The sequence below is a fragment of the Ostrinia nubilalis genome, chromosome 23 (assembly GCF_963855985.1).
Source record: "Ostrinia nubilalis chromosome 23, ilOstNubi1.1, whole genome shotgun sequence".
In the NCBI taxonomy this organism is placed as follows: Eukaryota; Metazoa; Arthropoda; class Insecta; order Lepidoptera; family Crambidae; genus Ostrinia; species Ostrinia nubilalis.
Genome location: NC_087110.1, coordinates 6712240 through 6739196, shown reverse-complemented (window position 1 = coordinate 6739196; position 26957 = coordinate 6712240). Strand labels below are relative to the sequence as shown.

The window sequence follows — 26957 nt, the reverse complement described above, 5'->3', positions numbered from 1 at the left end:
TTGATAGCGTCCAATTGCTATCGCCATCACGTGACAGCCCCGCGGCAGATCTGCGATCCATCATCTTCAAACTCACGAGTTCTTAATGAAGTTAACCGGCAAAAACGGATAGGGCCATTCAAATTTTCATTACAAGCCGAAGGAGAACTCTTCAATTTTGATGGACTATCGATTATGGATTAACAGAACGTTTCGTTGTTGCACGGATGGATTTCAATCGGCAAGATGATGCTCGTTGTGGCAAACTTATAACGTTTTGCTTATTTTATTGGAGTTGGTTTATTTTTTGCTACATTAAGGACTGGAAATGGGGAAAATAATCACGCTTTTTTACACAGTCTAAAAACGAAACTGAAGATACTTTTAATTAAATTATACAGTCTAATTTTGTGAACGTGAAATTGTGAACTCCGTCAATTTTATAATAATTATTATAACGAGTGAGATTGTAAACTTAACGTGGGTTAGGTTAGATTAGATTGTAATTCCTCAGATTATAATCTGACGGAATTCCCAGTAACTTATACGGTCACACATATTCATTCTTTATTTTGATAAGAAGTTAGGGACTTCTATCGAGTAGGTAAACCACGATACATGGTGCGCCAGACTAAAATAAACGGCAAAAATTTTAATAACTAAGGGTGGGTTGCACCATCTTACTTTGACAGTAACTATGACGATAACAGGTGCTTTTTGTATGGAGTTTGACAGATTTTTGACGTTTGTCAAAGTTAAAGTAAGATGGTGCAACCCAGCCTAAATGTGTAGTTGAAAAGTGATAAGGCTTGCTTAGGTAGGTACGTCATACAATAATAACGAGATTGATCTGGAATTAAAAAGCTACCTTTTTAAGTAAATGTCACGAACAAAAACAAGATTTACGCTCGTATTCACAAACGATGCTTGCTTAAGGTAAGCAGCAAATTGAACGCATAGCGTTGAATAGAGTTCTGTGATTGGTTCATGTATCACCCTGTGCGTCCACGCACATTGTTAGACCTCATAGTAATGTTTGTGAATACGGGCGTCACTTATCTTCTTAGACTAAGTTGCACCACCTAACTTTGATCGTAACTATAACGATAACCGGTGATTTTTGTATGGAGTTTGACAGATTTTTGACGTTTGTCAAAGTAAAAGTAAGATGGTGCACCCAGCCTTTAGAAAATACGACCAAACGTCGACCTTTTCGTCTCAAAAACTAATTGTCCATACTCAAATAGTCTATTTTGTTGGAAATGTAATCGAATAACGCATGTCCATCTCAATTCGCATCTTGGGGTTGTGAGACGCGAACCGACGGAAAAGAATATTGGTAATTCCAAGCAATACCCTTAACATCTTGTCAATACCTTTGTCGGTTTATTTGCCGTAATTTTTCGGGAATTACGTGGGTAAATAGGAAGTGGGGAGGTGGGGAGATGGGAGATTTGTGTTTGGGTGGAATTGCTGTTGTGACGTTTACTCTATTGGGTAGTTGACACCAATCGACAAAGTTTTTATGAGCTATCAAAACAGCATTCTCCGAAAGTTTTGATATTATCAACGTATGACGGCATTTGTTCGCAAAATCTATGATTGGTGTACCAATACCAATTGTGTTAACCATCAATTTAAAATTTAAAACAGTCAATTTATGCCTTGAAACGCCTTCTAAAAAATATTATTATTATAGAAAGGGGACGTTTTGCATATTCATGCGAACGAATTTCATGCGAAACGACTACTAACCCAACAAAAAAGATCTGAAAAAACATAATGCGTCATAATGAGCATGTCATGTCTGACGTAAGCCGTAAATAAACTGTAAAGATCCACATTATCAATGAACGAAGGGTTCCATAGGGGTGCCTTGTGCGCGAATCTCCACAACTACCTTATCAAAGTGTCGCCAAGTTTCGTAATGCGGGTTCGTATGAACTCACCTGTTACGGAACATTCATATTATTACCTATATTTTACTTATCTAGCTTTTGTCCGCGGTTTCGCTCACGTTAAGCTTTGATACCAGTTTCATTCTTAGGAGTGAATTTTGGTAAATCCTTCCTTATCGGATGCTACGTCATAATAGCTATTATGCTACTATAGCTGACCTGACCTGATAAAGGTAGCAGGAACGCGCTGAATGCAGGCCACTACCAACCGTGTGATGTGGAAGTCATTGGGGGAGGCCTATGTTCAGTAGTGGACGTCCTGTGGCTGAAATGATGATGATGAATAGCTATTATCGATGCCAATCCGTTTAGTGTACGAGTTTAAGCAATATGTTAATTGACTAGTCAGTAGGTATGTACTCGTAACGGTTGCCTTTGGAGGATTTCATCTCTCTGTACTTGGTAGTTTTCTCTAAGTCTTAACTCTACAGATTTATTTTTAGTTTTGCCAAGTCTTGACTCTACAAAAATTTGTTTTTATGTCCCGATACATTTGTATAGCTATTACTTGACATGTAATAATCATCATCGCCATTTATTATGCACAAGAAATCAGCACTAGGATTTAAAGAATATTTGCACAATTTTGCTTTACTGTCTAGCTGAGTTGCACCATCTTATTTTAAAACAAACGTCAATCGTTATAGTCACGGTTAAAATACGGTGGTACAACTCAGCCTAAATATTCTTGACATTGGATTTCAACATATACTGTTACAATTAAATATACAAACAGATTTAGCCCACTCACTTTGCCTAGAATTATCTAGTTAAACCATCAGACTACCAAGTTCTCAACAAATAGCATCACGATTGAGCGCCATTACTGCGACTAAGATTGCAAGCACAGCCCGTGAATGTCAGCTAATACATTCTTTATACACGCTTCGGAAATGGATCGTAAGTTCGTAACCGTATCAACTCGAGGCGGTTAGTATTCTTTGTATAAAACTCCGTACTGCAACGCACACCTTATAGGTACGTAACGTAAACTCCGCGCCTCTCTTCGCCTCGCGGGAAAAGCTATTTATTTATTTTATTTATTTAATCAGCAATATAATAAGCTTACAGAAAACCCAAAGGGCTTTCATGTTTATTCACATTGAGCTATACGCTGTTGATCCCTTTTCAGGTTGATAAGTGTGCTATGACCGAAATTACAGAGTCTTAAAGTGCCTTTTGGTTATTTTGTTCTGCTTGGATGAAGTACAAGGAACCGCTTTAAGGACCTTCATAGGCATCTGGTCTGCACCTAATGCACTGAAAGATCAAACTATAAAGCATCTTTTCTATGTGAATCTGTTTGACTCAAAATTAAATCTACAATGGCCTTATTCATTCATTTACCTATATAAATTCATTCCCACTTTGAATGTTATTAGTTTGACCCCAAAAAATAGGTAGATACAATAATCGATCTGGGAAACAATGTTACACAATACATATAATACAAACTTTAAAAAAAAAGTATACTGTGTGGTGGGTGGCATAGTAATATTTCAGCCTTTTTCAAATACTTATGTATAGTTCCAAAATACTGAACTGTCCTATCAATGACATTGACAGTGGGGCGCCACCGTCAATACCGGATCGCTGGTTCCGATTTTTGCCATGTTGGAAACCATATTATGTATTATAGTTGAACGATGGTAGCGCCCCCCTGTCATTGAGTTTGGTGGGACAGTTCAGCGTGGGTCATCTATAGAATAATTTTATTGAGAACTGCTTTTATTTCGATTAAGTTTGGCAATAAAAAATCACGTCCATACCGGCTGTTCTATTTGGGTTATGCCTTAGAACTCTGATTGAGATTGACCTCCAGACGATCCTGCACTACTCACTACGCGTCATCGCAAAGCGAGTTATCAGTTGCTTATACATCTAAAACTAAAAAATATTTTTGATGTTTCTCTAGTTTCATTTACTTATCTTACATAAAAAGCCGATGGATTTCGTCTAAATAAGCACTTACAGCAGAATTCTCACTATTACGAGATTTGGCAACACACAAGCAAACACGAGTCTGTCCGCGACCATGACTCGTTCAACGGAGTCTAAACGTAGGGAAAGTAAAAAAATATCTTCTTACCTTTTTAAAGTGTTTGTGTTTCCAAATCCCGTTATAGTGAGAATTTAGTAAAAAAAATGCAACTTGAAGGTTTTTATAACTACAGCAGAGTTTTGTTTAACACTTGGAATTTATTACTAGCAATTTGAAGCACTGAATATTCTGTATACTACTCCAGCATAAGTAGATACAAATCGTCGATTGGTTGGATTCAGACACAGGTGATTAGTTGATCTGGCGAAATTCTTACCACCCACTCAATTTATTTGTTACGGTTTTTGCTGTCACTGCAATTACTATTTCAGGTTATAGGTAAGTACTTTCAAGTTTATTGAGATCCATTTGATAGACAGTAAAAACATGTCAGTGGAAAGCAAAAGGACGCACATTTTAAAGCCAGTAGAAGTTATTTGTATTGCATAAGCATACAATACCAGCTAGTTACTTCATCACTAAAACAATAGATTCTTGGAACACAGTTATATTTGCAGATTAATACACAAAAAAAAAATCATCCGACTCAAAGGCAACAGGAAAATCAACATGACGCTTAGGCAAGGATGTAAGAAAGATGGATGAGATATTATATAGAAATAAAGCCACATAAATTAGTTGGTTGAACCTAGGCCTCCCCAAATGATTTCCTTAATGACTGGTAGGTAGCGACCTGCATCCAGCAGAGGACGTCCTATGGCTGAAATGATAGTTGGTTCAACTTAGGGCTTTTTTCATAGAGACATCCCATTTTTTGCAGGAACTGTTTTTGCAGAATCCCATTTAGTACATACTCAATTATGCTGGTCAGAGGGGTTATGAGCATATAATAAAGTGTAATAAAAAAAAAAATGAGCAGTGTTAAATTATTTTAAATACAATGTTTGAAATTAAACAAAAGTTCAAACACAACTTTTACATCGAATATTATCAAAATTATAATAGGTTTACTGTTGAAATATCATCGCTATTACAACTAGATTTAAGTTTCCACGGCAATAAGCTTGATGTGCCATCGTCGTCTTATTCAAACGACATGTTTCTTCACTTCTCGTTACGTACCTTGATCCAAGAGAACATGTGAACTTTTTTATCAAAATACTGGATACAAAACATAGCCGTGAGCGCTTCTCGATACATACGGTAATTTGCCCCTTATGGTGAAGGTAATAAATGCGATGTTACTTTGTGTCTGTTATCTTTAAGGGAGTAAGAAAATATTTGGACTCATACAGTGCTAATGTTTTGGCATAGTAAAAAGGAACAGTAGGTAAATAGTTTTCTTTTTTAGTAATTCATTGTTCCAGACGTCAGCCAAATGACGTCCACTGCTGGACAAAGGCCTCCCCCAAGGATTTCTACAACGACCGGTCTTGCGTTGCCCGCATCCAAGTGCTTCCCCCGACCTTCACCAGATCGTCGGTCCACCTAATGGGAGGCCTGCCCCCGCAACGCCTTCCGGTCGATTTTTTTTGCCCCAACGACCATCAATTCTACTCTTTTTTAAATGTCAACCCCGTGAATCGTGATTAAACTAAATGCTCGTAGTACCAGTTGAGTTATTTAAGTACATTGTGACTATTATTGCCCCTAGTGTTTGAAACTTATTCATTTAAAGCAAAAACCAATGAAAATTTCACAATTTTGTCTACACATTCCTAGGAAATGATGACGTAGAAAAAATATTTTTCAGCAGTGTATAAGTAAACGCACAAATAAAGTTGTTTTACTCCATTTTTTTACTATGACTCTGGCTTTAGTTGTTTCGTCAAGGTCTTCGTAGACCCCACGTCTGTCCCAGGTTAGTTAGGTTGTCAGTACAATCCAGTTCAAGACACTTTTGTTGAGTTCATTTAGAAAATACTATCTTAACCCTCCGTGTACGAGGTGACTAAAAGTTACGTCCCGTACCAGGTGGGGTATGACACACCCCAATATACAAAGTGATAAAATTTTCATTCAACATTTTTTTAGCTGGAATTTAATATTTAATATTGATTATTTACGTATGCTAATTAGGTTTAAGAAATGCTCCGAGCTGAAAATATGTATTATAACATTTTTATCATAAAAAAACAAAAAGACACAATTTCCGTTGTTCTTGTAATTTAGGAATCAGTTTCCTATGTATAATTTTTAATAAGTGCCTTTATTTATGACAACAGTTTTTATTTAACAAAGTAAAAGTATTTACTTATAATTAAAAAGTAAATTAAAAACTGGAAGAGTATAAATTTGTTTTGATCATCGGTTTTCAATTTACCACAATTCTGATGAAAGAAAATGAGTATGCTCAATGCATAAAATGGGAGCGTAACAATTTTATTTATTTATAAAATATGTTATTCCATTTCAGTAGCCCATAAATTGTATCACCAAGTATAAATTGTAGCCCATAAGTGTATGTTCACATACATCTTCGGATCTCAGTACTAAACTTCCAGATTCGCACTAAAAGTCATCTCATTTGACTAAAAGTGCTTGAAAATTTCAGATACCGTATAAATCACGAAAAATAATATTTGTATTGAATTTTATTCAATTGACAAAGCTAAAAATATATAAATAACACCAAAACTGTTAGATTTTTTTTAAAACTTTTTAACAACGTCCCGTACCAGGTGGGGTGTGTGACACCCACACGCACTTCAAAGGCATGTAACTCAGTTGGTAGTCACCGCTGGACTGATTTTGCAACGCTGATCGAAGCAGCAGTGTCATAATTCCAGCTACTGAGAATTTCAAATTCATCACTTGCAAATTTTTAAAATTGTGGCTATTTTTAAAGGACTGGGGTGTGTCACACCCCACCTCGTACAGCGAGGGTTAAACATTATTATTTTCTTCATCATCATCTCAACCATAGGACGTTCACTGCTGAACATAGGCCTCCCTCAATTTTCTTGGCTTTCTGTTGCCAGGTAGGTAGCGGCCTGCGTCCAGCGCTTTCCCGCTACCTTTACGATGTCTGACACACGATTATTATTCTAACACACCTTTTATTATTAATTTTTTCTTTAGCAAAAAAAACATAATTTTATTTCCTCCCAAAGTCGTTCTCGTTCTCACGGGTGATAGAAGAAGGTATAGTTCGTTTCATCCACGAAGACGCGCCCCACCAATTTTTGGTCGAGGGAAGCGCGGGGTGCGGGGAGTTTGATCCGAGCAATCCGAGCGTCATTAATTTTTAGTGTGCGTGTGCACTCACGGATGATTAGCGTGTACCGGTAACACTCAAACATTCGCGGAAGAATGGTGGGGCGCGTCTTCGTGGATGAAACGATCTATAACATGAGCTTCATTTCCAGGGAGCAGCCGATCTTCACGTGCAAGGCGCACGTGTTCCACATAGACCCGAAGACGAAGCGTTCGTGGATGTCGGCCAGCTCGGCCGCCGTCTCCGTGTCCTTCTTCTACGACTCCTCGCGCAACCTGTACCGCATCATCAGCATCGAGGGCACCAAGGTCAGGCCAATCATCATTTTAGCCATAGGACGTCCAGTCGTCCACTGCTGAACATAAGCCTCCTCCAATTATTGGTTAATAGCGGCCAACATCCAGCCCCTTTCTCGTCAGTCCTCTTTGTGGGTGGACGTCCTACGCTACGCTTTCCGGTACGTGACCTCCACTCCAGAACCTTGCTGCCCCATCGGCGTTCGCAGAAGAATGGTGGGGCGCGTCTTCGTGGATAAAACTATCTATACCTATGCACAGTGGTATCTTATGTCATTGTGATACATCCGATATTGCAGAAAATGTTCTGACATGTGGTCGACTGTACACAATCAGCCCTTAAAACAAAAACAATACTATCATTTATTCTTACAAGCATAGCGTGTACTTTTGTTTGCGTTCATAAACTGAGCGGAATGCTACTTTTAAAAGCATTACTACCGAATAATCCTACAAGTTTATTGTAGGGTTGCCTACCGCTTGTGTGACAGTTAATTTTTTTTATCATCGCACCTATTTAATAGATATCTTTGGTTTTTGTTAGTTTAAAAAGGTTCCTTGGAGGTCACTTATAATCATAACAAGTCAGTTATTCTTTGCAATGTGTACCAAAGTTTATCTGAGAATAAATAAAACACATTTTTAAAAGATTAGGTACCTACTTGATGGACCTTACCTAATAAAATAGCAATTTGATATTAGGATATCTAGTTTTGTGAAGCTCTTGAAGTCCAGTTCCAACAAAAACGGAGAGACTCTCCTCCTTTTGTGATGATAAATTGAACTGTAACTGAACAGATTTCCGAACTGAAGGTAAGAGAGAGTATTGTGGAAACAATCTGACTGGTTATTCAAACACTCCTTTCCTCTCCGCTTTAGTAGAAACCAAGCCTTAGAGAAAGCTTCAGGGCCCAGGCTCTGCTGAACTTCCCTGGCTGATATTATAATAGATGTTTCTACTAAAAATTAAACTCAGATTAACTATAAGATTTAATGTGACAGCCCTGTATCCGAGAAATATGGCGCCCACTTCGAACTAAACGCAGATGCCACGGTGTTTGGATTGGGGCGGAAAAATTTCTAGATATCGTTTTATTGAAACTTATGGTGCTGAGTGCTCCATGCCCTCGGATTCATAAGAACTACTTAGTTAAATAGAATTGGATTTTGATCCTGATTTTAATTGCCTCTGATGAAGTGGCATTTAAATCTTATAAGAATTTATCAGAACTATGATTTAACGGGGTTATTCACCAACTCAATACAAGTGCCTGGACTCACGTGTGAAATGAAATAGTTTATTCAGTACATCGGCCCTTTCCAGGACACTTATACACGTCCCAAATATAGCTTGCCCTACCGCCACTTCGGGACATCATGGGCTGGTACTGAGAAGAAGTTTCCGAAGAAACTCATGCCCGTTTTCACCATCAATCCCTAATTTTTAAGTGACCCCTATGAAAACAAAATTTCTGCTATGTGTTACCATAGGGGTCACTTGAAAATTAGGGATTGATGGTGAAAATGGGCATCAGTCACCTTTGTCAGCCTCTTATTCAATCAAATAGAGTAATTTATAACTTATCACACGTATTATGTGCGAGCAGGTAAAGTCCACACACTCTTGTCATTTAAATAATCTTTTACTTTATAGTATCCTTTTTCCTTAAGGATTTTCTTATCTTGTAGTTTGAAACTCAAAATTAGTAGGTAACTTATCACCACAGGTATCAGTTATTATTTCGTCATCTGTGTGCTTACCATGAGTTTACGTTAGGTGTACTCGCTAGCGACTGCGTAAAAAAATGACATTAATTAATATGACATATTGTGCAGCGCCCCTAGCGGCTACTTTCAAGAAACAAAATCTTCATAGAGATTTTTGACGTAATCGCTAGCGAGCACACCTAACGTAAACTCATGGTAGGTACACTGGACATTGGCACAATACTTTTTTCTCCGTTTTACTATCAGGACGACATCAGGATGTCCTGATTTTATCGTGCGTACATTTTCCCTTACAAACACCATTTTGTAACCTTCACAATGCTTTTTTTTTCATAAACAAATTGCTGCTCAAGACCATGCCATGTCACCAACCGTTATAAATTCCGAAACAAATTCCCCCGTATGCAATTCGAGGCCGAATAAAAGGGCTGGAATTAAAAGGACTCCGTATTCCCGGGACTCCCCCGGGACAAGTCGGGAGTCACACCTGCGCCTCACATTACGGTTATTACGACAGCTACACAGTTCTACGGAATCTATCGAATAGTCTGTAATAAACTACAGTTTTATGGATCAAGGAGTGAGTATTCTTTATAAGATTTTAAACTTTCGCGTTCCATTTCAACTAAAATATTAAGACACGGTCTTAACGCGACGTTTATTAATGAGTTTAATTATTCTTGTTTGATTTTAAATTAAACAATTTTGTAATATTACCAATCATCATCATCATAATTTCAGTCATAGGACGTCGACTGCTGAACTGAACTGCTGAACGGCCTCCCTCAATAATTTCCATAATGACCGGTTGGTAGCGGCCTGCATACAGCGCCTTCCTGCTACCTTTAAGAGGTCGTCGTGGTTGCTTCTCAGCATATTTATAAACAGTATAGGTTCTATAGTGTAGCCCATTAAGACAAGCGAATCAGACAATCGATAAATTAATTGTTACGTAAATATAAGATTGATGGGTCAATCCGAACAAAACAGGTATTTGAAAGCAATCACACCTGGTCTAGACAAAGTGCACATTATAATCGCAAACCAGTCGAAAAATTGACAAAAGGCCTTTTTTTGTATGGAGTTTAATTTGAAGGATTTGATTTTCGATTCGATCAAAAAATGCAACTTGTCTAGAGGGGATGATGTTAAGTGAGATGCAGTCTAGGATGGTACATACCTGCCCTGTAAGTGCCTATTCACTCTCGCCTTCAAGACATCGCGATTATCGTGTCCAAATAGAGGTTTAAAGGAACTTTTAAATCCTCAGTAACCCTGTGTAAATTGCAAGTGTGTCGCAGACGGAAGACGCAGCTGCATTGTGCGCAACGAGCGCGAATTAACGCTTTACTGGAGCCAAGCGTTGTGCTGCGAGTGTTTAAATTGCTTTAAATATAACATTATAACACCTTTGGAATAACAAGAGCACAGCTTCGTTTGAGCAAGCACGGCGGCATATATTGCTTGTTACTTGAGTTGGAAGATATTGTCAGCCAGGTAAGCTAAAAATATTATTATGAACTCTACACAACTATCCTCTATATTTGAAAGGAATCATAATCGACTAATTGTACTTTCTATGACTTTTGAAAACATGTGGAAAGTCATTAAATTTTTAGCGTTAAGAGTTGCATCAAACTAAATAATCGTGGGTTCGATTCCCGCCTTATGCAGTTCGATTTTTTCAAGTTATTTATAATTTTAATTTATAATGTGAAAACTCAATGACTCATGATGACAGGTCGGCGAAGTCGCGGGCACAGCTCATTATCATCATTTCAGCCACTACTGAACATAGGCCTCCCCCAATGATTTCCATGTTGCCCGGTTGGTAGCTGCCTTCCTGCTAGTTTATGTATAAAAATGTTCAATACAACTATGGCTAAAATAATTTACAATGAATCAATAAATACATTTAGCTCTATTAAACAGTAATTTAGTTCATTCTGCATTCTCTAAAGCCCTATAAAACGTTTTAAAACCTATAACCACAACTACAAACCTCTGATAGTGCTCTTCAACTATCAGCATTCAGCAAAGAAATATCAAACAATACGCGTTCAAAACTAGTTCCGAGTTGGTTCCAAGATATTTTCATGTTCTGGGCTATGCTGCAAATTCTTGCTGAAAAATAGACGACATCGAATAATTATTTTCTTTTTTGAAAAGTTTTAGGACTCGTTTTCTTAATTGCCAGTTGCTCACTTTTAGAATAAAATTGAAGTTAAACCTCCTTGATTTCTTTTATTAATAATAAAAATAAAAGCTTTTTAAACATTTGTAGCTTCTTCATTAACTAACTAGCTTTCCGCCCGCGGCTTCGCCCGCGTGGAATTTTGTCTGTCACAGAAAAACTTTATCGCGCGCGTCCCTGTTTCAAAAACCGGGATAAAAACTATCCTATGTTCTTTCCCGGGACTCAAACTATCTCTATGCCAAATTTCATCAAAATCGGTTGCGAGGTTTAAGCGGGAAAGCGTAACAGACAGACAGACAGACAGACAGACAGACAGACAGAGTTACTTTCGCATTTATAATTAATATTATATAGTTGGGAAGTTGGGATTGGGATGGGATGGTCTGTCAATTAAATACAACTCCAAAAAAATGTACTAAGTAGGCATCACAGTCTGTATGACAGACTCTTTATCGTCAATTTGGTTTATTTTTTTATTGGATTTGGATATTAAGTATAATGAATCATTATAATCATGCAGCCATTTGTGTTTCCATATTTAAGGTGCCTACCAAAACTTTATACAATAAAAGCAAACTATGACGTCATATTTGCTGACTTAATTTTGAAGTTATTTAATTAATTGATTGAGTTTTCAGAACTAAGAGTATTTTTCAACAGTTATTAATGAATTGAACTACTGAAATGGCAAACTTAGAAAAAAGTTTATAGCACATTGAAAAAGCTGTCCTAAGTTTTATGTACTTTTTACTATCTATTATGAAACAGTAATGACAGACAATGATTAATATGAATCTAATTACTATTAGACACCTTCTTACTTCAGCTTAAACTTTAGTTTACCTACCTAATCGCGTTCTTACTTTGTGAGTTTTATCTTGGCTTTTCAGTCAATAATTATTTTTTTATCTTTTTTTTCTATTGCTTACCTGGAAGTCTTTAAATATACTTCGGACGCAGGTTGGCCGCAGTACCTAAGGACAATCTAGTCAGGTGGGGATTCTTGGATGGCTTAAACATGGAGTGCAGGTGCGGTTTTGTTCCCCAGTCGATGAAGCACCTGATGTCGTGCCCTGAGTGCCCAAGCAACTGCACTCTAGAGGATTTGATGAGTGCTGCTGATAACGCCACTCTTGTGGCGGAGTTTTGGGCTGACACTGTGTAGGTTTGTTGTTGACACGAAAACAAGAAGAAGAAGAAGATTATCTTTTTTTATAGAACAGTAGTCAAACGAGCAGGCGATTCCTGATGGTAAATAATTACCGTCGCCCTTAGACATTTGCAGGCCCAAGGGCGTTACAGGTGCGTTGCCAGCGTTTAAGATACAAGTACGCTCTCTTCTTGAAAGATGCCCGTATTCACAAACATTACTATGAGGTCTCACAATGCGCGTTGACGCACAGGGTGGCACACGAACCAATCACAGAGGTCTTTTCAACGCTGTGCGTTCGATTTTCTGCTTCACTTAAGCAAGCATCGTTTGTGAAGGCGAGCGTTAATCTGTATAAATTAAATGTATAAAAGCAATCAACAATAATATTTTAATAGTGTCCATAAAAATACAGTTATATTTGGCATAGGTAATTTATACGACTAGATCTTCCAAATTGGGTCTGTTTTTCAGCGAAATGAGGTGCCTTAAAGACCTCCTGCGTCTTAATCTGTAGTGTAAGGTAGAATCGCTTAAACGAGCACCTCTCTCAGGACTGCTGCGTGGGGAATTCAAGTCTGGACATCTGGAAGTAAAAGAATCATCATCATCATCATTTCAGCTGCTGAACATAGGCCTCCCCCCAAAAGATTTCCAGATATACCGGTTGGTAGCGGCCTGCATCCAGTGCCTTCCAGAAACCTCTATGAAGTCATCTTGTTCATCTTTACGACGCACCAAGATAAAGAATGCTTAATAGTAAGCTATTGGTAACTTGACCTTCATTGGTGGTCAACCTGTAGATCCTGGCTACACAGGAGTTGCAGCGGTGGGAACGAGAGGTGGGAATAGTCCCGTTAGTAAGCTACCCCCGGGGACTACACAACCTCACTGGTTGGGTTTTATTATAGGCCAAGCTCTAGATCCTGGCTATACAAGAGTATACAAGAGATGCAGTAGTGGGAAAGAGAGGTGAGATTAATCACGATAATACACTGAACCGCAAAGAAAAGGGGGATACCTAGCCAGTTTAGTTAGATACTAGCGGCCGCCCGCGACTTCGTACGAGTGGATCCCGTTTTACCTCCTTAGGAATTGAATTTTGCAAAATCCTGTCTTAGTGAGCACCTACGTTCTAAAAGGAACCCCCATGCGACTGTGCGACGGGCACCCGCAGTGAGTGTGCGAGCGCGACAGCAACATAATTACGCGCGAGCGATAAGGATGGGTAGCTTGGGGTCATTGGACAAAATTCTACGTGCTCACGGACCAGGCTTTAGTTTCTGAGATTTCGTGATGAACCCTTTTTCTTTGCGATCCAGTGCAGTTAAATATTAACTTACTTGTAAATCTCTTTGGTGATCATATCGTTGTTCTTGCACCGGGCAGTCCACTGGGTCCAGTACTTGAACCCTTCCATCTGGAAGATTTGATTAGCGCATCTGGTGGCATCCCTGATATCGTCATCAAGGAGTGCTTTGGAAAAAAAACTAAATTTGAGAACAATAATAAAAAACATTTGGACTCGGCGTGATCAATACATAAATGAGGAGATCCGCAGGACAACCAAAGTGACCGACATAGGGCATGTGCCCTATGTAGCTTGCAGAGCTGATGACTGATGGGGCAGAAAAGTTCTCGAGTGGCGACCACGGGCCGGAAGAACAGGCGGTGGGTGTTCTTTCTTGTCAATTTTTTGTAAATCAAATTACGTGGGTTATACATAATAAGTACCTACCTAAGTAGATACTTTTAAACATTATTATAATGAGTTCTTGGAAATTCACGCGGTTAATAACCAGGCTTTGTAGATAATTGCTTAGGGTTTCTAATCTACAAGTACTTACTTGCGATCAGTAAAAACACTTGAAAATTTTCCATTTCATTAATGATTGTGCACATATGATATACTAGGCTGTGCCCGCGACTTCTTACGCGTGAAAATGGTTTAAATATTTTTTACCGTTTTTACACATTCGATTCAGCTTTATAGGATAAGTTTAATTCAATAAATAAATCATAAACAAATCATTAGAATATTACAAGAACATCAAAATGTAGTAGTAAAGTAAACCACCACTAAGGGCCACAGGAGACATTCTATTTTTATTTATCATCGGCGATTTTACGACTGTACGATGCAGTATCGCAATTTTGCAACTTCATGCGTTCGGACGCGGTATCGGAATCAAGCGTTCTAGCGTTCGAGCGACTCTATCGAAGCAGCTGCAGAATTGCGATTTTGCGATTTGATGCATTCGGGCGCTGTATCGTTGCTTTAGCGACTGCTGTCGCTGCATCGAGCTTCCAAAAAGCTACTTTTGGTGTCTTTAAGTGTGCAGTGTTGATGCTTGGTAGCAGTATTCAGCTTCTAAAGAGCGGCCAAGTTGCCGATGGCCAACGCTAAAAGTATTACTAAGTGTGCTATGGCTCTTACATAAAAACGTTTTAAAATAACAAACACCACCGTGAGTTTAGATTTTTATACATACTCGAATTAAATTAAGCGATTGGATGTGTTAATTTAAAATTGTATCGGATCAAAACCAGACAGCTTAATTCTCATAAAAATGTTTCTTAACTTCAACCAGTGCTGGAAATCCTGATTTACTCTCTACTTTAATATTTCTACTCGAGTGGTACAGTATAGTGTTGTGCGGGAATAGGTTTTCAATCATTTGTCGATATATCGACATTAATATCATTCAAAATATTCTAAGCTAAAACTCTATTCTTAATAGATTTCATCTGTTTGCCTCAAGTAATTTGATTCAGTCGATGAAGCACCTGATTTGATGAATGCTGCTGACAATGCCACTCTTGTTTTGGGCTGACACTGCGTAGGTTTGTTGTCGACACGAAAAGATGAAGAAGAAGTAATTTGATTACCAAAAAGACACCTGAAAGCAATTTCTTACCGTTCAAATTACATTATGTTCAAAAATGAAAAATGAACACGAATAGCATCCAATTAGAAACAGCGTTATGTACAAAAATACATAAGATTGACACACGCATTTAGCTTGCATCTTGTTTTTACAAACAATCAGAATCGCAAGCAAAACGTGTATGAAGCAATCCAAAGATAGCGGATAAATGATAAGTATTGGGGGGAGGTTTATGTCCAGCAGTGAACTACCATAGGCAATTAAGCCAACAAGTTCCAGAACTTACCAACCGGTCATTATGGAAATCATTGGGGGAGGCCTATTTTCAGCAGTGGACGTCATGTGGCTGAAATGATGTTGACAAAGTTTTTATTTCGAAAGATTATTGAAAATTATTTAATCGAGCTGTCAATTTTAAAGTTACCGACATACCCCCGGCTCTAGTTACAGAGATAAGGGGTACGTGAGTTGAGGATGAACTACGGGTTCTCGATGCTACACTCGCCTTTACTTATCTCTAGTACCTAAGTGCCTATTTCGATATAATACTAGCATTGTATTATTCATCTTGTATCGAAATATTTCCAATGCTCGATATGAGTCAGGCCACTCTACGGATCTAGGAGTAAAGTGTTCTTATCAGCGAATTCTAAATGCTGTTTTCAAGTCTTGGCATATACCTTGAAATCACGTAGTAATTTGTAATGAAATAATTAAGATTTTCATCGCAGTTTCTCTGGATTTAAAGATATAAGAAAAATCTTTGAAATGATTTCGTTATCAAAAATTGTAAAAAAACATATAATTTGTAGCAAATTGACGATTATCAATTAAAAGGCACCTAGTACCTACCTTACGTCCGTATTCACAAACATTACTATGAGGTCTCACAGTGCGCGTGGACGCACAGGGTGATACATGAACCAATCACAGAGCTCTATTCAACGCTGAGCGTTCGATTTGCTGAGTCACTTAAGCAAGTATCATTTATGAATACGGGCGTTTTTCATTCTTTAATTTATGAAGATATAAATGAACTTTAGGTTTACTAAACCTAAACGAATAATAAATCAAACGAAGCAATCAAAGGAAAGATGTATCAAAAACCGCCGACATACAGTAGTGACCGCTTGTAAAACTACGGCTGTAAAACTTGCCTCATAAAACCCAGAGATTGTTTTGTTGTATGTTGCAGTGGAAATGTGGGCTTCGCCGGTTTACGAAATGACTTTGCGATCAATTAACATCTAGCTGACCCGGCGAACTTCGTACCGCCAGTAAAAAGTTGTCTTACCTTAACTAATCCATCATCATCATCATCGTCATCATCTCAGCCATAGGACGTCCACTGCTGAACATACTCGTAGGCCTCCCCCAATGCTTTCCATGTTACCCGGTTGGTAGCGGCCTGCCTTATCTAATTACAAACTGCTTTTTGAATTCTTGGACGTACCCTGTTTGAGCCTATATGCAAGAGATTTCATTTTTAATTTTAACAGTGAAAGAATTTTTTAAAACAATCTAGTACTTTCTGAGCCTATTTATTTCAAACAAACAAACAGCCAATAATAGTGTAGATTGAACCGTAACTATAGCAATAACTGGGGTTTTATGGAGTTTGACAGGTTTTTCACGTTTGCTAAAATTAAAGTAAGATGGTGCAACCCAGCCAAAGCATTTAAAGCCACAAAAATGTATATTCTGATATGTAGGTACATACGCTCGTATTCACAAACGATGCTTGCTTAAGTGAATCAGTGAATCGAACAGCGTTAAATAGAGCTCTGTGATTGGTTCGTGTGTTATCCTGTGTGTCCACGCGCACTGTAAGACCACATAGTGACGTTTGTGAATACGGGCGATAGTCAACATCAGAAATAACTGATGTCGTATTTTGTCTGCAACTTTTCCATTATTGGATGCAACTCTCTCGTCGAATTAGAGACTTTGTATTTTATCCTAGAAACGACCAAAAAGTTTAAGGATTAGAAAAATGGCTTTTTCTAGAGCTCATTATTTCATTCTTCAACGTTTCTGAGCATCTGCTTGGCTTTTTACCTTTTAACGAAGATTTTGTAAGAAATATAGGATTATGAGTTTTCTCGTTATGTTTATACAGGGTGAGATTGAAAAAAAATAGTTTTTTTTATCTACACTAATTTAAAGAAGAGATATTTTTTTGTTTGTTTGTATTGTTTTTGTAGGTTCTGAAAGTACTGGACCGATTTGATAAATTCTTTCACTATTATAATCCTAAATTATCTCTGGTGAACATAGGCTACATAATTTTTATTACCGGACGTTCGCCGGGTCAGCTAGTTGTTGTTAATCAATCAATGCTTTTTTACTTACATTCACATGATATTTTGCAGCCGCCTCCGGGTTTCCCTTCGCGGCACCATTTTTGGGGTATCTATAACAATAAAGTATTTCTTAGTCATTTTTATACACCTTCCGTTTCCCACAGCTGGGAAAATGTCTTCTCCCAGATCTCTCCCAACATCCATAAGCCTATGTTTACCGGCACTTCTCGTGGTCACAGGTGAAATTTTCAGTTTGGGTCTACAAAATGTTATTTAGTAGAACCATGAATACAACGTGTTAATGAAAAAGCGCAAAACCTGAAATTAGTTTGTTCGGAATCGAGAGTAGAATCGATTCCATTAATAAAAAATTAGGGTCAAATTTTAACCAAAAAAATATTTTAATTACGCCGTGTTTAATCTCTATTATCAGAGGTGAATGAACTATCTACGTTAACTACTAACCTACTAATAGGCGTGCATGCCTTGCAATCAGCGTGTGAAAGGTCAATACGTTTCCAGAAGTGCGTAAAAAAGAGATAACAAGTGCGCGGGGCGAAAACAAAAAGAGTGAATATCTTCATAAATAATCCGCGTAACAAATTAATTTTAATAATTTACATAATTCTTTTATAATAAAAATAAGTTGGGGTGTCTGAGGTTTTGCGCTTTTTTATTAACACGTTGTATCTGAGCTACAGGTGGATCTATCTTTATACAGGCTATTTTACCGTTATAGTTACATAGGTAAACTAATCAGTATTTTATAGTAAGTTTAGTTCAATTTAGTTTCTTATACATTATGTCTGAGAAATGTTGCTCCTTGATTACAAAAAACTTTTACGAGTAGTTCTGCCCTTTTCCGTCAAATTATTGTATTGTACTCGTCTTACCTGGTAAAGTCCGTAACTCTTCTTTCCACTCGGGGTAACAGTAAACGCCTTTGTGTCCCTGTTGCTCACTTTTTCTATTAAGCACACCCCTGAAACAACGAATAGGACGATATAAGACTCTTTTACCCTTTTTAAGAGAGAGCAATAAAGCGGCCAGCATATTCAACCTTACTACGACGTCATAAGTTCCAAAAACAGTTAACTTTCGAAGTTTTTTTTGCCAGCAGAAGGGTGGTTAAAAAGTATCAGTGCAGCCTTCTGTTACTGCGATATCAATTCTATTTATGAATTGCTAGCTTTTTTAAAATGATATAGCAAGTGGAACGAAATAAATGATTTGCCATCGAAAAATCTTAGAAATCAAGTTTGTATCTGCAGACGTATTTGACAGAGCTAACCTGGTGGTTTGCGTAATAGTACTAGGCTATAACGCTGTTACGGGTTCGAATCCCATTGGATACCAGTTTTAGTATCGTTGAAACACTGATCAAAGGCCTCCCCCAAAGACTTCCACGACGACCGATCCTGCGTGGCTCGCATCCAGGCACCTCCCTCGACCCTCACTAGATCGACGGCCCACCTATGGGGGAGCCTGTCCACACTACGTCTTCCAGCCCATGGTCGCCACTCGAGAACTTTTCTACAGCCATCGATCTACGTATTTTATACTCAGAAACATGACCACTTACATTTCCTTAAATAATCAAATTAATCAATTTTTACCTGCCAGAAGTTCTGTCAAGAAGTCTGATGGGAAAGGATAAATAAAATGACGTGTTTTTCCAATGCAATTGTTGTAAAACCTGTCACGGACATAAAAAAAATCGTTTCAAAACAATCCGAATCGAACTAAATACGAAGTGTGCTGAAAATTCAGTTAACGCGAGTTTGTATTACCCTAAAATCCTAAATTATTATTTTCTTCACTGTCCTAAACCTTTTCTTTTAGGAATTCTTTTCCGTTAAATGTGTGCGCTATGCTCGTCTGAAGATCACTTACAAATAACACGTACCTAACGAAGGTCTTTCGAATCTTTTCACACCTTAAACTAGGCCTAGGCACGTGAACAAAATCCTTAGACATCTATTTTCGAGAACAAACATAGAAAAGGGAATAAATTCTATTGAAGAGAGTGTCCCCAATACCGTAAGATTCAGTAAGTCTATTTCCTACAATAATGAAAAATTTGGATAATGGATGGATGTTTGTTACTCTTTCGCAAAAAAACTGCAGAACGGCTTTTGGTCAAATTTGGTGAAGAAATTTTAGGCAAAAATATAGGATATTTTTGTGAAAGATTGAGACTGTGAAGCTGTAGTAAGGACAGCGAATACTATATTGTATTACGATTTCTAAAATTAAAATAGTATCTGAAAAATTGTTCGAAAGTAGACTTCCTGTGGCTGTAATGATGATGATAATGATCATCTGAGCAATGAAAATGAGCCAACTGAATATTTTAAAATTAATATTTTTGTGAATAGCGTCCTACTAGGTATCCCTTAATGTACCATTAAAATTACATACCGGAGAATCTGTGCGTATCTACCTTATATTCTTTACAAGTCTCGCCTACTCGCTGATTGCCCAATGTTGTCTTGAAGGTCAAGTTACAGGTACAAGGTTAATCGTAGTACAAGGTCAGGTCAGTCTGACAAGGTCACTGAAGATAAGCTCGGGGGTATTTCATTCAATAAAGTAAGACTGCTTGACGGACTTCGTTGTTCGGGTGCGAGATAGAAAGTTATAAGAAATAAAATGACGCGAAAATGTGAAAATATTATTTGTAACCTGAATGAGGCCTGGACTTTGGTTGTTAAGAAAGATGTGTGAGACATCAAATGACGCGCAACATGACGCTCAAGATTTTCAGAAACATCACAAAATCAGCACTCCTGTACTTGGCTTAGTTTCTTTGTACTATGACTGACTGACTGACATAGTGATCTATCAACGCACAGCCCAAACAACTGGACAGATCGGGCTAAAATTTGGCATGCAGGTAGATGTTATGACGTAGGCATCCGCTAAGAAAGGATTTTACGAAACTCCACCCCTTAGGGGGTGAAACGGGATCCACGCGTACGAAGTCACGGGCGGCCGCTAGTTAATAAATAAAATAATCCTTGTAAGAAAAGTCTTAAACTTTTGAAGATATAAAATTATTGTCGTTGTTGTAAAATTTATCTTTGAACAGATAAGCCATCTCAGTTCTCTTCTAAGAAATAAACATACGAACAAAAAAGACAAATCTTTTTGTAATGGCATTGGATCACTGTTTATCTTTTTTGCGACTGATTCTAGCGTACCTTCGGATTTATGTGTGATCTTTTTGCTTTAGTTAGTAAATTGGTTTAGAGTAAAACCTGTTGCACAGCTGGAGATAGTTGTATGAAAAAGACAGTTCCATACAAATTAACTGCCATACATACAACGTGAAACGTGGCGCAAGTACACTATGCGGGAAATTGGCCGAGACGTAATAGTGTGAACACCATCACGGTTAACTAGGTACTTTTTCCTTCCCCCATCTGTGCGTCGCCCATACTTCGGTATGAAATACTCAATTGAATTTCTAATCTGAGATCTGAACCCATTATGTACATCCAGGAAAACTTTTTAACCATTTATTCGTCACTATGGATACCTACAATAAAAAAGTATTATTACTATGGTGACATTATCAATATTTGATTAATATTTGATATCTCACACATCACTAGTTGAGCAAACTTTTTGCTTATTTTAAATTTCAACGCAATTTTACAAGCCGGCTCCACGTTGGCAACGTATCTCGTCCAAGGTATGGCTTTAGTAATTTACTTGTACCAACATTGGTTCCAATGTTATTTCCTAGAACCAAACGTTGGACGATTTGTGTGGGTATTGGGACCAACATTGGCTCTATAAAGCCGGCTCTATGGCCGATGATGATGAGTGAGAAGAAGAATAAGAAGGCACTTGTAACTTGAGTGTTGGCAAAAATGTTGGCATTACGGTAAAAAAAGACGAAACGAATGCTCAATTGAACACTTCTGTGTACAAAGGACACTTCATTATCTGTTCCAACTGTACTGAACTCAACGCCACAGCACAAAGTGAACCGCCAGCGCATGATTTTTGTGAGAATTTTCAGATTTCAGTCACTTACTTGCCCATTTTTCTCTTTTCTTTTGTAGAACACAATCAAATCGTTTCTAATTTATGAAAATCAGAAATTTGTTTGTCATATCCGGGAATCGAATCAACTAAAATGTGTTTTTTAACACATTTTAGTTACAACCTTTATTTTTATTGCATCGATCGTTAGGGTTAAGTATAAGGATAAAATCTCTTTAGCAAACTTGATAAATCAAATGAAAAGAAAACCATGAAATCTTAAATTATTATAAAATTACTTACAAAAAAATGTTATGGCATTGGTGGTGAATTTCTTAACATTTTTTAATTTTATTTTATTGTGAGGAAAACAAGCAGCATTCTATAACACACATAGAGTTACCAATAAAACTTCACATTTGCCAAAAGAGTTTTCACGAATATTTCTTACATAAGTATTATTTTTGGAAATTTTCGGAAGTCTTATTAATGCAGTTCTCTTTCTTTTCAAAAATAAAGGATCTTTTCTTTGGGTTAAATTATCTATCTACAATATTAAGAGTACTTTTCCTTCAGGTGGCGTTACAAAATTCGACTCCGTATGAAAGTCTAGCAGGCTATGGGATTCAAACTACCGACCCTCTAATCGGCAATCCTATATTGACATCGTTGTGCTAAATTACGTTAGTTATTAACTTGACTTAAGTTTCAAAAATGTCAATGTGTGTCGTAAGAGTCCTTCAGCGACTTGGCCCACTTTTAGCTTGGTCCACGGAAAAACTGGGCCCACCTTCAATGTTTTATCAATAAATTAAACACCGAACCAAGAAAAACTTAACACCAAGTACGATTGCGCTCAAATACCTGCCTTGTCCTGCATAAAAAACAAAAAATACTCTAGTATCTTAGAGTGGGCCCAGTTTTTAGAAGAAAACATATTCAAAAATTCAAGCCGTAGACTTGGCTCGTGGACCAAGCTAAAATTCCCATTCACTGGAATTCTCATAAAACATGAGTGGGCTGTTTTCGTTGAGCTTGGCGTGGCCTCATAAACAATGCTCACAAGGACGTATTCAGTACACGTACAGCAAAAAACTTGGGTGCTGCCCAATCAACAGATTTGTTTCCCACGATAACTCGTACGAGGAAAAAGTGTAGTTTCCCTCCTCTCATTGTACAGACAAGCACGTCAGGCAAAATAAATATTACTTTTACATTGTCAAGACCCACCCCGATCGAAAGAAACTCAAAGTTGCACAGCGTTGGTGTTTCTTTACGAGATCGAATCAGAAATGAGGAGATCCGTACACACGACTAAAGTCGCTGTCATAGCCCGACGGATTAGCAAGCTGAAGTGGCAACGGGCAGGGTACATAGTACGCCGATGGGGCAGCAATGTTCTGGAGTGGAGGCTATGTACCGGAAAACGCAGCGTGGGACGTCCACCCACAAGGTGGACCGACGACCTCATAAAGGTAGCAGGAAGGTGCTGGATGCAAACCAACCGTGCGATGTGGAAGTCATAGGGGGATGCCATGTTCAGCAGTAGACGACAAACGTCCTGTGGCTGAAATGATGAATCCGATCAAACTAACTGCGCATATCACTGGAATGAGACTCTTCCTCCCACTTACCCGCACACCTCCTGCGTTCGCCCTGTCCGTACTAGAGCGTCGATGTGACGTCATGGCTGACAGGTGCGCAGTAAACCCGACCGGGTTGTACAAAATAATTACTAAACTATTCGCAACAAAATAATATACACAGCTCGTAGAGCTGATGGCCTTAGTGCCGACAACAGCCACAAGACGCGGTATGGGCAGGCTCCCCACTAGGTGCACCGACGATCTGGTGAAGGTCGCGAGAATACCTGGATGCGGGCACCGCAGGACCGGTCTATGCATTTTCATTGGACAATTGCTCATCATAGCTCCATAAACTCCTTAAGAGCATTTGACGATTTGTAAGTACTAATTTAATTAGTCTACACAATAAAGATAATTTTGATTTTGTGGTTTGGCTTGATTATGCTGTCTGTACAGTAGTTTTTTATTTGTGTAAATCCCAAAGCGATGGCATGAGCTAAGTTATTAAACGATCGTGGTAAGATAAGCTTCTTATCTCTATACTAGTTTAGTATTATTTTGTAACTTGACAATATAAAAGTAAGTAACTAGTTATTTTTGTTTTCTCTTATCGTTATGTAAGTGAATGAACTGTAGTTGTAGATTTGGAGTTCTTCATACATTTTGGATGTCAGCGCTGACGGTCAGAGTGCGTCAGCGTGACTCTAAGATTGGTTTTAGAGTCACGCTGACGCACGCTGACTGTCAGCGCTGACAGCCGAAATGTATGAAGCGTCGGCGCCGAGCGATCAGCGTCACTCAGGAACGTTCCCTTCAATTACATACATATTGAACTGTCAGCGCCGACGATCAGCGAGCGGTCAGCGCGATTCTAAAACCCGCCTAAAACCAGCCTAATGCCCGTTTTCACCATCAATCCCTAATTTTTAAGTGACTCCTATGTAAACAAAATTCATGTTATATGTTACCATAGGGGTCACTTAAAAATTAGGGATTGATGGTGAAAACGGGCATAAGTCACTTTAGGCTTTTCAAATTGCTCAATAAGATGGGCTATTTTAACGTACCTTCCGTAGGAAATTCAATAACAGGATGAAGTACAAATTCAATAAAAACACATTTATATAATATAATATTCATATGCGACATTGTACAAATCTATTCATTATCATCGTCATTTCAGCCATAGGACGTCCACTGCTGAACATAGGCCACCCCCAATGATTCCCATAATGACCGGTTGGTAGCGGCCTGCATCCAGCGCCTTCCTGCTACCTTTATGAGGTCGTCCGTGTAAATCTATTACCATATTATTATTCTGTGGTATTACCTACTATGATTTCCCATTTGGTCAGGGTAATTGAATTTTTGAATTTGAAATTTTTGTATTTTATGTGTTTTGTCCCCACGAGGACTCGAATCTGAGACTCCAATCATACCAGTGCTCTACCACGTTAACAGAGTTCGTGCTTCAAAATAGGGTTGCCAGTATCGATCAAAATTACTCATGAATTAACCATTCCTCAGTTTAATGTCGCAATAACTTTCTTTAATGTATGTTATTAGCAACATGCCACATGGAAAATATGGGTAGTTTATTATTATGTTACATTTCATAGCAATTCCTATTATTAAGAGCCATTACTTACCAATGCACATGAAAAGCCTATTAAAGTCAGCTTAGAATGGAATACATTTTAAAATGTAGTTCGACAATGTTGCATAAATGTTATGTTGCTTGCCTCATAATTATTTCTTACTAGCGGCGCCCGCGACTTCGTCGTACGCGTGGACCCGGTTTTACCACCTTAGGGGTTGAATTTTGCAAATCTCGCCTTAAAAACCATCCTTGGACTTCAGCGAACATATAAAAAAAAGGATTGGTAAAATTGGTCCAGGCGTTGTTGAGTTTTGCGACACATTTTGCGATTCATTTTTATATTATAGAAATAAAGCCAATTTTAATAAGGTAATTAAGGTATAGACAGTTTAATTTCTACTAGCTGTGCCTGCGACTTTGTCCCGACGATCTATCACAGTGGTTCCCAAACTTATTTAGTCTACTGCCCACTTTGAAAACAAATTATTTTTTAGCGCCCCCCATTTTTATAGTCAAGAGTCGAGCTCAGTCGGTGTCTAAGAGTCCTCCTAGTAGATGACGCCTCCCAAGCCTCAACACAACGTCCCGATTTTTTTTCTGGGTCTCTTACCGCCCCCCTTTAAGCCTGCAGCGCCCACAAGGGGGCGTTATCGCCCACTTTGGGAAAGACTGATCTATCACAAAAGACTTGTCTTATCGTATGATACGCATACATACATGCATACGCATGTCCTATGTTTTTCCTGTGGTCTCAAACTAATTTTATGCCATATGGGTTTTATCTAAAAAATGTTTCGTGAAATATTAAAAACTTTTATGTATATTCCAACCCCACAAATGTTTATATTATCTATACTAATATTATAAATGAGAAAGTAACTCTGTCTGTCTGTCTGTCATGCTTTCACGCCTAAACTACTGAACCGATTTTGATGAAATTTGGCAATGAGACAGTTTGAGTCCCGGGAAAGGACTTAGGATAGTTTTTATCCCGGTTTTTGAAACAGGGACGCGCGCGATAAAGTTTTTCTGTGACAGACAAAATTTCACGCGGGCGAAGCCGCGGGCGGAAAGCTAGTTAAAGATAAATTAGGACAAAAAGAATATTATTGCCAAACACGTTTAAGTAAATGCAGACAGCGTGGTATAGCTATAAATAGCTCTTTATCAACATTAAATATAAACATCACAAGAATCGAGGAAAAATAACGCAAAGAATGTATTTAATTAAGAATAAACTTACAATTCCCCAAGAAAGTTTTCTCAATGATACATGTTTTCAACAACTCCATCGCCAGCTGACATCTTGTGAATTTTCTCCCTTCACTTAGCACTATCACAGCCAAAACAATTAACACTTTGATTCTCATTGTTTTGTGCAAATATTTACAAGCGTTTGACTCTAAAAGAGAAATAGAACTAATCGTACGCCATCACACATGTCTTAACCAGTAAGTGGCGATAAAATAATAGATAAGTATACAAGTACTCTAAATCACATTATTATCTGTAAGATAAATTATATACACCTTTGCACTGCGGCACATCCGATAGTTTACTGTGGGAAAAACAACTGAGATTATGTGTATACATATTATGTATATTAGAGTAATTGAACAGGTTTGCGTCAATATAGGTAGTTATTTATAGATAGTTTCTTTAAAGCCGGTAAACTGTCAGCTAAAATTACTATAAGGTTTTTCTGTCAGTTAACATTAATGAGTACAAATTGTAACAAAGATTAAGCAGTACAAATTACTTTTATGTGTAGTTTCTGTTAATTATTAATTAATGAATTGTTGAACAATGTAAGTGATGGCACAACAGACTATTTTTTTTATTGCAAAATTGCCTCAATCACTATTAGCTACTATAGGTGCCTCAATGTTTAGGTGGATATACTATACCTACTTACCTACTGTCTTTAAGTAGTTATCTACAATTACGTATGTAATCGCTTCACAGCTGTTTAAGAGTCATTATAATTTATTAATAGGAAGATAGTTTTTCCCACGAAAATAATGCCTGCTAATGGCTTGGATTATTATTAACTCATTAGA

General features: G+C 37.9%; 1 protein-coding gene across 1 annotated transcript; it reads right to left on the bottom strand.

Annotated features, from left to right (window-relative positions):
* Window positions 1-12901: 12901 nt before the first annotated feature.
* LOC135083248 (lysozyme-like) lies at window positions 12902-26359 on the bottom strand. The gene is made up of 5 exons (XM_063977983.1): window positions 26141-26359; window positions 18612-18700; window positions 17768-17828; window positions 13871-14003; window positions 12902-13113 (listed from the first exon to the last, which is right to left on the bottom strand). Exons 1-5 carry the CDS (start codon window positions 26265-26267, stop codon window positions 12963-12965), a joined length of 561 nt encoding a protein of 186 aa, XP_063834053.1. The 5' UTR covers window positions 26268-26359; the 3' UTR covers window positions 12902-12962.
* Between the last annotated feature and the right edge of the window lie 598 nt (window positions 26360-26957).